The 12,357-nt window shown below is 34.1% G+C and overlaps 1 protein-coding gene across 3 annotated transcripts in view; it reads left to right on the top strand.

The window, feature by feature from the left end:
• Positions 1-12,357, top strand: part of ZNF385D (zinc finger protein 385D) — a 705,866-nt gene that overhangs the window by 126,182 nt on the left and 567,327 nt on the right. For all 3 annotated transcript variants that reach the window (XM_014537585.1, XM_014537586.1, XM_005863642.2), the window contains exon 2: positions 4,468-4,686. In XM_014537585.1, the coding sequence (XP_014393071.1) occupies positions 4,468-4,686 (219 nt within the window). The remainder of the gene's footprint in view (positions 1-4,467; positions 4,687-12,357) is intronic.

The following is a 12,357-nucleotide window of genomic DNA, read 5'->3' as shown; positions in this document are numbered from 1 at the left end:
AATCGAATAGCCCTGGCCTGTTTGATCATTGGTTAGAGTGTCAGCCTGTGGACCGAAGGGTCTGGGTCCCATTCCTGGTCAGGGGCATGTAACTAGGTTGCAGACACCATCCCAGCCCGAGTCGGGGCGTGTGCAGGAGGCAACCGATCAATGTGTCTCACATCAATGTCTTGCTCTCTCCCCCCTCCCTAAAAAATAATGGGGGGAAAAAATCCTCAGGTGAGGATTAACAACAACAACATTTAAAATAAACCTATTATTTTAGAATAGTTATAGATTTGCTGAAAAGTTGCTACAATAGTGGAGTTCCCATACACCTCACCTACCCAATATCCTCTATTATTGACACTTTGGATTAATATGGTGTGTTTGTCACAATTAATGAACAAATGATAATTCATTATTACCAGTGAAACTCTATACTTTCTTTGTATTATATTAGTTTTGTTTCACTCAGAGTTCTTGTAGTGTTCCACAATCTCATCCAGGATACTATGTTTAGTCTTAATATTTCCTTAGGCTGCTCTGAACTGTGAGAATTCCTTGTTTTTGATAACCTTGACAGTTTTCAGGAGTAATGGTGAGGTATTTTGTCAAATGTCACCCGTTTGGGTTTTGTCTGATGTCTTTCTCCGTATTTAACTTGGGTTATGTGTTTTTGGGAGGAAGACCTCAGAGGTGAAGTGCCATTCTCCATACATCATATCAAGGATACAGCCATCCACACGACTGTCAGTGTTGTTAGCCTTGATGACATGGTGAGGTAATGTCTGCTAGCTTTTTCCACTGTGCCATTGCTTTATTTACTCTTCTGTACTGTACCATTGGGAAGCAAGACACTAAGCATAGTATATACTTAAGGGATAGAGAGTTATACTCCATTCCTCCTTGAGGGGAGTGTATCTATTTAAAATATTTGAACTATTTCCATTTGGTCAGTTTCTATCTTCTTCCCCATTTTCTTTTTTCATCCTCACCCAAGGATATTTTCCATTGATTTTTAGAGAGAGTGGAAGAGAGAGGAAAAGACAGAGAGAAATATCGATGTGAGAGACACACATGGATTGGTTGCCTCCAGCACGTGCCCCAACCAGGTTCTAGGCCAGGAAGGAGCCCGCAACTGAGGTACATACCCTTGACCAGAATTGAACCGGGACCCTTCAGTCCACAGGCGGACGCTCTATCCACTGAGCCAAACCGGCAAGGGCTTCTTCCCCATTTTTTATATCAGTATGTCCTCATTGATAGTTATTTTAGGTTAACTGTGGGTTATAATCCAGTAATATGTTATTTAGGTTGTTGCTCTAGATTTGGTTATTGAGGGTTTCTTCAGTGGGCTTTTGTATTTATTCCCCAACTTTTGATTATTATTCAATTGGGTTATATCAGTTAGGGTCTGCCAGGGGTACTTCCTGTTACCCTTGGTGGGAGAGGAAGAGAAGATCAGCACTTTTCAGGACAGTCTGGATACCAAAAGCCGGTGCTTTGGTCTAAGTAGTAACATTTCAGCTTTTGTCTCAGAAGGCTCTCTAGTGGGTCAAAACAATGGACTATAAATCAATTTCAAGAACCATCTTGCCTCCCAGGAAAACCAGTATTTCCTGTTTTATTTTACACACATTATGCTCAGAGACATAGTTTAATGCAGCTTACCAACCATGGGTTCTCTTATGTATGACATGTTTTAATTATTTCTGTGAATCTGATAGATTAATTATAGTTCCACATCTATAAAATTTTAAAAACACACAAGCAAATCGTTAATTCGTACAATAATAATTCCCAGGATAATTCTATTTCTTGAATCTATTACATGATACAGGTTAGAGCCACATTACTACATTAAACCACAGATTTTCATAGTGTCTTAGTGGTTTGGGGGATGGAGACATGTTGACTCCATCCATGTTGGGAAAAAATGGACAAATTGATCAAATTTGGGGAGTTTCAACCAGCTGGCTAAACCCTATGTATGAACACGGAGTTTTTTTCTCAGTAGAACTCAAATGAACAAAATTTCCCTCCCGGAATTTAAACATATTACTTTCACTATATTGGGAATTAAAAAAATCACATAATGCCTCACAATTCAGAGTGCCATTTGAGGCATTGCAGCTTTCTTGCAAAATCTATAAATGTTTTGTGGTGTCACATGCAGTCACAAGAATGTATTTGACATTCCCCTCTTCTCCCAATGTCAAAAGTCTCCCATAGTTAATGTCTCCCATAGTTACCTTACTTTCTGATTCCTTTGAGTTGTTGCCCTTGCCCCGAGGCCTCTCAGTGCAAAATTAATGGTTTACTCTGCCTGATGACAAGACTTCATTTCCTGTCATGACCAGGGAAACCCTCATGCATAAGCAAATAAACCTCACAGCCTTGGTAGAAAATTTCTCCTCCAATGTTTTCATCTGCTAAATTGCTGTTAGACATTTTTATTTTATGAGTCAGGGTAGAAGAAAAGGTTTCTATATACATATTTAGCAAAAACGATGGGTGACTAGGGCTCAGGTACTGAGACTGTCTGTGTACTGTGGCCTAGATCTGACAAATCTAAACCTATCATTCTATAAACTAAAGCTCTTTTTTGGGTAATTTCTTTCAAATATGTGGATTTATTTTTTTTGTAATACGTATAAATGTGATTAGATTTACATTTTTGAAAATATAGAAAAAAGCCAACTGTAACCCTACCATTAAACATCAACTCCTACTAACATTTTTCTAAGTCTTATTTGTGTTTCACATATTTGTAAACATATGTACATTTTTATCTTGTGTTTGTTTTTTCCTTATTGTATGGAAAGAATTTCCCATGTTATAAAAATATTCCAATCTGCTTTTATTGATTATACAATATCACAGTGATTGAATACATCATCATTTACTTAATATTTTTCAGTACTTAATGATATCTGAGATAAAAGACTAAAACTATAAATAAACTCTATAAAACAGTTTTGAAACATTCTGAATGCAACCTAGAGTATAAAGAAATTCATTTCTTTATATAAAATAAGAAACTAATATATTTATATATTTTGCTTTAACTGAAATTATGAAATAACTTTGCAAAGTTTTCAAATTTTCTTTTAAATATGAACATTTAAAATTTATATTTATTATTATCCTAACAGAGCTACCTGAGTAGGAAATATAAAGTTTCCTTTTTAAAATGAGGTTAAAATATTTTAAATAAATTAGTCCTCAAAATGTATGAATTATATATTTAAAAATCTTTTACTCCTTAAATAGTCCCCTTAATATCCTTTAAGAGATAAAACTATTGTGGTTGGCTAAAGTTCAGTAGTTATGTTTTCTTTATTTCAATTGCTAGCAAACTAATTCTTGCATACTGTTAATATTATTTGGGCATTTGTTATCTCATTTGCCTGATCTCAAAGCCCATGCCCTTCCCATCATTACAAGTAAGGTGGATAATGGCAACGACTAGCCTTGTCTTGCTTACCAGTTCATCTTCATAGCCTAGAAAGTACCTGCCACATAGTAAATAATTAATAAATGCACATTAAAATAATGACTTGCTTTCCATTGCCAGTAATCTCAAAGACTACACAGTAAATCCTTGAAGAATATGGAAAATTAGAATGAAGAAATTATATCTGGACTATAAGAGTTTTGCAGAGTGCTGTATAGAGAAAGCACAGAAAATTTTTTAGAAAGGAATCATCAAGTGACTTGTAAATAAATAGTAAAATATGTATTGCAATAGTTCCTTTAATTATTGCCATTTTAAGGCCAGAGGTGCTAGAAATGTTAATTGCCCCCTTTCTCTTAGATTTGAATTTACAAAGCATGTATTTATCTAAAAATAATATATGCAAATATGATTCATAGATCAGTTACACTCTTTTTCACCCTGATTATGAGGCTATCTTGAATATTCAGAACCTGTTTTATGCTTCTGATATAAAACATAAAATTTTAGATGTTGAAACCATTTTAGCATTTTTTTGCATATTTAGGATGGGTCTCTCCAGATATGTGACTTTACTTAACTGCAAGTATTATAAAAATAAGATAATTTTATTTAGTTCAATCAAAAGGGAATATCTAATACATTAATAAATGCTAGAGAACAAGATGATTAAGAACTGGGATTTGGAGACGAATAAAACAATGTTTATCCCAACTATACTCTGCAACCATAAGCAAGTTATTTATCCACTCTAAACTTAGCTTCCTCAGCTATGAAACAGGGAAAGTTAAATGCCTAATCTATTACTATGATTTGACATAGAAAAAATGAAGTAAAATATTTGCCATTTGCGTTTCATTAAAGAGGTTAATCATCTTTTGATAGTACAAAGCAACCTATTGAAATAGGAGAACATGGACATTTTTAATTCTTAAGTGTCTCAACACTTTACTTGCTACTCAATTTAATTATATAATGGAATCCAGAAATCTTGACCAGCTTATCCATAACTTTCTCTGCAACCTTAGATTTCACTTGTGCCCAAGACGGAGAGAGTGAGGCTGAATTTTTACCTGATGACTTTGAAGAGAAACCAGAAAGGGAAAAGAAACATACTAATTTCACTTTGTGCAACGTGTGTAACATTCAGCTGAATTCGACCGCTCAAGCTCAGATCCACTATAACGGCAAATCCCATCAAAAGAGATTGAAACAGCTGAGCAATGGGATGCTGAAAATGGACAATGGTAAGTTTTTCTAAAAGTATGTCTTCTCAACTTTCCATCACCAACTTCAATGATTTGTGTAACTGCAGATATGAAGGTAAGAGAATGGATTACTTTTTCTTTTTAAGACCTGGAAAAAATATTTAATGAAAGCTTGTAGCACAGCGTATTATAAGTTAAATCATGCCTCCCAGCATTTTGGAGAAGAAGAAATTTTGTTTGTTGTGCATATCTAACTGTACGAGGGTGTGGTCAGGACCACCAGCGCATTTGTTACGATTTGAAAGAGTTGGCTTTAAAGTTGCTTGATGTTTGTTTGCCTTTAACATAGTTATTTGGAAATGGGCATCTTTTTCCATTGGATAGGAAACAATGTTTGTGTGTTTTTAATGTGTTACACAAAAAACTGTGATGTGTGAAAACTTTTCTGAGAGAAAGGGTTTATTGAACCAAAAATGCTAGCCAGAGAAGGACCACGCCCTAGGTCAGTGATGGCGAACCTTTTGAGCTCGGCGTGTCAGCATTTTGAAAAACCCTAACTTAACTCTGGTGCCGTGTCTCATATGGAAATGTTTTGATATTTGCAACCATAGTAAAACAAAGACTTATATTTTTGATATTTATTTTATATATTTAAATGCCATTTAACAAAGAAAAATCAACCAAAAAAATGAGTTTGCGTGTCACCTCTGACATGCGTGTCATAGGTTCGCCATCACTGCCCTAGGGCCTTCTGTCTGAACCTCCAATAGCAGGGCGATGTGGAAAAGACACACATGTCTGCAGGACTGGAGTTGATGGGCTTTTTTATGGAAACAGTTTGGGGAAGAAAGATTTAAGTTGTTTAGAAAGAATTTACATTGACCAACTGTATGTCCACTTCGGAGAGGTGTCTATTTAGGTCCTTTGCCCATTTTTTAATTGGATCGTTTGACTTCTTTTTGTTAGGTTGTATGGATTCCTTATATATTTTGGATATTAACCCCTTAACCGACGTGTCATTGGCAAATATGTTCTCCCAGGCAGTGGGCTCTCTTGTTGTGTTGTTGCTGGTCGCTTTTGCTGTGCAGAAGCTTTTTATTTTGATGTAGTCCCATCAGTTTATTTTCTCCTTAGTTTCCTTTGCCCTAGGAGATGTTCCCACAAACATACTGCTACGAGAGATTGCTGCCTCTGGTTTCTTCTAGGATTTTTATGGTTTCCCGTCTTAAGCCTTTTATCCATTTTGAGTATATTTCTGTTTGTAGATAAGGAGGTGGGAGAAGGTGAAGTGGGGCTACTTCTGGGATAGGGGCAGAGTCCTCAAGAAGAACTGTTTGCTCCTGTGGATTGGTGTTGGGCAACAGTCTGGAACATGCATGTGTAAGCAAGAAGCAGAGGAGTCGGTGGTCAATGGCACCTGGCTATTCTCTTTAGATAATCGCAGAAATACGATCCTGAATTCAAAGTTTCAGTGTATACTCCGGAATGTAGGCAGCCTTGTGTTGGGTTTATCGTGCTGTTGTTAACTGTTTAACTACTTTCCTTTTTTCTTCTGGCTTGCTATAATTTAATTTAGGACATCTCAGAATTTTCTCCTTGTCATATGCATGTTAGGGGCTTCAGTTGGTTGGTAAGATTGAAGTTGATTTTAAAGCAATACATATCTTCTAAAGTCGTGTTTTAACTAATAAAATTGGATCCATTAATACATACAGATTGTTTAAATTTGCTAGTGAAAATTCATGGTTTGTCTAATTTTTTAGACTATTATTTTAAAACATATGATGATTTTAGGAGTACACATATTATTTTTTTTCCCCTATGGCTCTTTTTAGTAAAATCATTAAAAACACCTAGGAGTTGGTTTAGGTCATATTAGTTTGGCCTGAAATTACACTTTAGAAGAGCCCTCACCTTTAACTACAAGTAGATCTAATTATAGGTAATCAGCCTACTTCATACTAATATTATTTCTTTTACATAGCCTCACGTTCTCACTCAAAAATGTGCCTTTTCAGGCCTATTGAAAATAAGAAAGGAGCCCAATTCCAATCTTTCCATACACATTAATGATAATGCCTTTAACTATATGGAGACCAAGCTAAAAATGGGAATTCTCAAGAATAGAGGACCCTATAAATTCTTAATCAAGAACATTATCGGTTTTAGTTTATTTAGAGAAATATATGGAAGTTGTTTTACTCTTCTCATTAAATATGTGACCTTACAAAGATGACCACTGTGAACTTCTTCCATCTTCAGAAAATCACCAGCTCAATTTAGATTTCAGCAGGGAAATAATTAGAGTGCTGTCAAGAAAGGAATAGAACAATGGAGATGTTTACTTGAATTTATCCAACCTTGTCTATAATTTGTTTATGTAAGGATGCAAATAACACGGAACAAATTTTTATTATTGTGGAATTAAAAAACATATCATTTCTGTATTGAATACATGAAGAACATTGTCTAATTATATGCCTAGACATATATCCTAATATACACTACAAAGAATACGAATCAAGACAGACATCTCCATATTTAATAGATGGTTTATGAATATCTGAGCAAAATGTGGCATTTCTCACGTACTTCACTTAGAGGAAACGGTCATCTGAAGATCGCAGTGAAAAAATATATCATGTGTACTAATTAACTTTTGATAGTGCTGCATTCTTTGCAGAGTAAAATTATACGGAACACATGTTCACCACCCACGTGCCTGCTCATGGGCCTCCAAGGTCCCTCCTGTGAGTTGGGAGTTAAGATCCGCCTCAGGTACCACCCTCAGGCAAAGGGAGCTACCTCTCCTAAATTTGCTCTCTCTCTGGGGGAAGACTGAAAAGCATCCCAGCTCCTTTCCTCAAAAGCGGGTAGACAGCCCTACTGATGCCACTGGGACAGTTCTATCACAGTCGAGCCTCACCCTCTACCCAGTCCTGCTTTCCTCAGGCATCACAGCTATAGGTCCCTAATGCACAAAATCATCTCGGGCTACCTCCTGGGTATCCCCCAAAGATGCCATCAATACTCTTTGAGTCTTTTTAAGTAATAAGCAGAATATGCTTTATTGTGCAAAAGCAAAAAAAAAATTTCCCCTCCTATATACTTTCCATTTGATGTCTCTACATAAGCTTTATCATAAGAAATGCAAAGGGAACAAATAGTTAAATAGTATTTATTGTTCCAGGTATTTTATATACATTATTTGTGAAGCCACAATGAACAATTCTGCAAAGCAAGTGTTATTCTATTTACAAATAAGATAGCCAAGAATTTAAGGGACTAAGAGACTTTGCCAAATAACTCTGTTTGTTTATAAACTTGCCCATGTCTCCATGATCAGTAGGGTACTAATTTCTCTGGTAAACTGACATTCAACTATCAACAAATTTATGCCATACATTCAGGTATTTTCTAAAGTTACTGACTTTGTCATTTTTTAAAAGCACTTAACATACATTATTGCAACAAAGCTGATGTTTTCTTAAATTCTCTTCACCACATTTGTTGTAAATATCTTGTGCAGAATGAAGTCATATAAATAGACCATTTTGTAATTTATCACTATGCATTCCCTATTATTCCAGAAATATATTTATTTTTAATTTAGCATACTTTTCAAAGATGAGGTAAGATACAGACGTGAAGGGGCAGAAGGCTATTCTATAATTGAAAGTTGCTTAAACGTGTAGATTATATCATATTCTAGAGATTCCACAGTTCACTCTCTCATGAAAACAGTAAGCCAAAGAAATTCTAATTCAATCCACATGGCTTATTAACTTTCTATTGTATAAAATCTTTGATTTTATATTTATGAGGAAGTTAAGTTTTGCAAATAATTATTTTTATGATTAAAAATAATACTATTTCATCTGGGCTGTCCAAAAAATGTTTAGAAATATAATAAAAACCACCAATTCTACAAAGACAAAGGTAACTTCCCTCTCTAAACCTTTTGTAACAATTCTCCCAGTTATGCAAATAAATATGAGTAAGCAATAAATTATACATACAATATTACATACATTATAACATAATGCTGTTTTCAGATCATTACTTTTTATGGATGCATATTTTAAAGAAATTAATAATGGAGCAACATTTCTGGCTAGATATTGAGATTGTGCTGATGTAGGTCATTTTGCTTCTCAAGTATGTGATACATTATATAATGGAAAAACCTGAACATTGTAATGAGGTTTAAAAGGAAGTATTATAAGGGCTTTTATCAACAAATAGAAATATAAATGTTGGAGTAAATATGCTTCTTTGATTCAGAAGAACATTTTGGAATACCTATTACTAAGTGTACAACTTTCAGGAGATTTAAAGCCTTTATGCCCAACTAATTTAATTCGATTTCATGTGCTCACCTTGGATAAACTGTTGTTAATGCTTGTTGGAGATTGAGTAAAGGGTTGACCTATTGTAATGGCTTTATTTTATTCATGCTGTCTTTGTCATATTTGAGTTATTTTATTTAGCCTGGTTTTCTATGTTTATTGTTCTGAAACTGCTATCAAATAATTCATTTTTATCTAACAGTATTCCAGTGCTCATTATTTTGTACCACATTAATCTAAAACATTTTTACCTTATCTATCTCCTTAGCATTACATTTTCTTTTATTAATAGAAAAGCTAAATATGATTTCACTTTCTAGCTCTCACTGATCTATTCTCTTTTCTCTTTTAATTGATTGTCCCATATGAGGTTTAAAATATCAGTAGATTTTCAGTTTACAAGATTTTTCCTTCTGTAACACTGGTAGTTAATAAAAACAAAATAGCTTCATAGAATTTTCTGGTACCTCAAGACTTGATTTTATATATAAACTCATTTATATAGAGATTTGTCTCATCTTTTTTTTATCTCCAAGGATTATTTGTGATTTTATAGAATGTCAATTGATTAATTAGAAGTTGCCAGTACATTTTTGGATTCATATTAATTCCAAATTTATTTAATAATGATAACTGCTTTCTTAATTATATCTTATCCAAATTAGTCTATGGCATATTTGTAGTGTTGCAGTAAGGAATATTGTTTTGTTCATACTTCTCTCTTTCTCTCTTACTGACCATGTCGTTTAGAAGGTTCAGCCAAGGTGAGGCAATGAAAAAAATGCTGCCATTAAATTGCCCAACATTATGTAATGACATTCTATTCTTGTGTGAGTGATCTAAGTTTCTTTCTTATCATTGGAGGATAAATATACAGGAGAAAGTGACAAATGCTAATTTTACCATGTTCAGATTTTAAGTAGATTTCTGACTTTGGTTATTGATTATTTTTCTCCCTGAATAGAAAACACACTGATTATTTCAAAGAAAATAGACTATTAGCCACTAGCTACTTGCTTCACCTTGACTTAATATTAATTCCATTGGAAGATGCTATCTTTTTCAACACAGAGATTTTTAAAAATCTAAGTTACATCCTTGATAAACCCCTCTTTCATGGGATAATGTTGAAGTTTTACAATCTGAGGCTGCTAACCCAGCCTGACCCCTGTCTGAAGACCACCCCAGTGAGCTGCTGCACCCAAGAAGTGAACTCTAGTTGACTCTTGTTATCAATGAAAAATTAGATTAAATGACCATTAAGAGAAAAAAAGAAGAGTGAGTTAAATACATGTCATTTAGTTTGGGAATAGAATTTATTTGGGATACCAGAGCTTTCCATTTGTGATTCTCTGTGTGTATTTGCTTGTGTATGTTTGGGAGAGCTTTGAAGAATTATAGCATTTGGGAGCTTACAGCACTGGCGGTATAAAGCTGAAAGGGCAGAATACTTGTATTGTCCATCTGGACTTCACATCTGCTTAGCACAATTGTCAACAACTACCTCTTGTTCCCTCACCTTTTGCCTCTTTCAGTTACCAACCACTTCCAGGCCTACTGTTTCTCTACCCTTCAATCTTAGAAAAATAATCTATTCTTGTGTGAGAGATCTAAGTTTCTTTCTTATCATTGGAGGATAAATATACGGGAGAAAGTGACAAATGCTGATTTTACCATGTTCAGATTTTAAGTAGATTTCTGACTTTAGTTATTGATTATTTTTTCTCCCTGAAGAGAAAACACACTGATTATTTCAAAGAAAATAGACTATTAGCCACTAGCTACTTGCTTCACCTTGACTTAATATTAATTCCATTGGAAGATGCTATCTTTTTCAACACAGAGATTTTTAAAAATCTAAGTTACATCCTTGATAAACCCCTCTTTCATGGGATAATGTTGAAGTTTTACAATCTGAGGCTGCTAACCCAGCCTGACCCCTGTCTGAAGACCACCCCAGTGAGCTGCTGCACCCAAGAAGTGAACTCTAGTTGACTCTTGTTATCAATGAAAAATTAGATTAAATGACCATTAAGAGAAAAAAAGAAGAGTGAGTTAAATACATGTCATTTCTGTCTTTGTCATATTTGAGTTATTTTATTTAGCCTGGTTTTCTATGTTTATTGTTCTGAAACTGCTATCAAATAATTCATTTTTATCTAACAGTATTCCAGTGCTCATTATTTTGTACCACATTAATCTAAAACATTTTTACCTTATCTATCTCCTTAGCATTACATTTTCTTTTATTAATAGAAAAGCTAAATATGATTTCACTTTCTAGCTCTCACTGATCTATTCTCTTTTCTCTTTTAATTGATTGTCCCAGATGAGGTTTAAAATATCAGTAGATTTTCAGTTTACAAGATTTTTCCTTCTGTAACATTGGTAGTTAATAAAAACAAAATAGCTTCATAGAATTTTCTGGTACCTCAAGACTTGATTTTATATAAGAATTCATTTATATATAGATTTGTCTCATCTTTTTTTTTTTTATCTCCAAGGACTATTTGTAATTTTATAGAATGTCAATAGATTAATTAGAAGTTGCCAGTACATTTTTGGATTCATATTAATTCCAAATTTATTTAATAATGATAACTGCTTTCTTAATTATATCTTATCCAAATTAGTCTATGGCATATTTGTAGTGTTGCAGTAAGGAATATTGTTTTGTTCATACTTCTCTCTTTCTCTCTTACTGACCATGTCGTTTAGAAGGTTCAGCCAAGGTGAGGCAATGAAAAAAATGCTGCCATTAAATTGCCCAACATTATGTAATGACATTCTATTCTTGTGTGAGTGATCTAAGTTTCTTTCTTATCATTGGAGGATAAATATACAGGAGAAAGTGACAAATGCTAATTTTACCATGTTCAGATTTTAAGTAGATTTCTGACTTTAGTTATTGATTATTTTTTCTCCCTGAAGAGAAAACACACTGATTATTTCAAAGAAAATAGACTATTAACCACTGGTTACTTGCTTCACCTCAACTTAATATTAATTCCATTGGAAAATGCTATCTTTTTCAACACAGAGGTTTTTAAAAAATCTAAGTTACATCCTTGAAAAACCCCTCTTTCATGGGATAATGTTCAAGTTTTACAATCTGAGGCTGCTAACCCAGCCTGACCCCTGTCTGAAGACCACCCCAGTGAGCTGCTGAACCCAAGAAGTGAACTCTAGTTCTTTGTGACTCTTGTTATCAATGAAAAATTAGATTAAATGACCATTAAGAGAAAAAAAGAAGAGTGAGTTAAATACATGTCATTTAGTTTGGGAATAGAATTTATTTGGGATACCAGAGCTTTCCATTTGTGATTCTCTGTGTGTATTTGCTTGTGTATGTTTGGGAGAG

The sequence above is a fragment of the Myotis brandtii genome, unplaced genomic scaffold (assembly GCF_000412655.1).
Source record: "Myotis brandtii unplaced genomic scaffold, ASM41265v1 scaffold18, whole genome shotgun sequence".
In the NCBI taxonomy this organism is placed as follows: Eukaryota; Metazoa; Chordata; class Mammalia; order Chiroptera; family Vespertilionidae; genus Myotis; species Myotis brandtii.
This window is presented reverse-complemented; position numbering and strand designations above follow the sequence as displayed.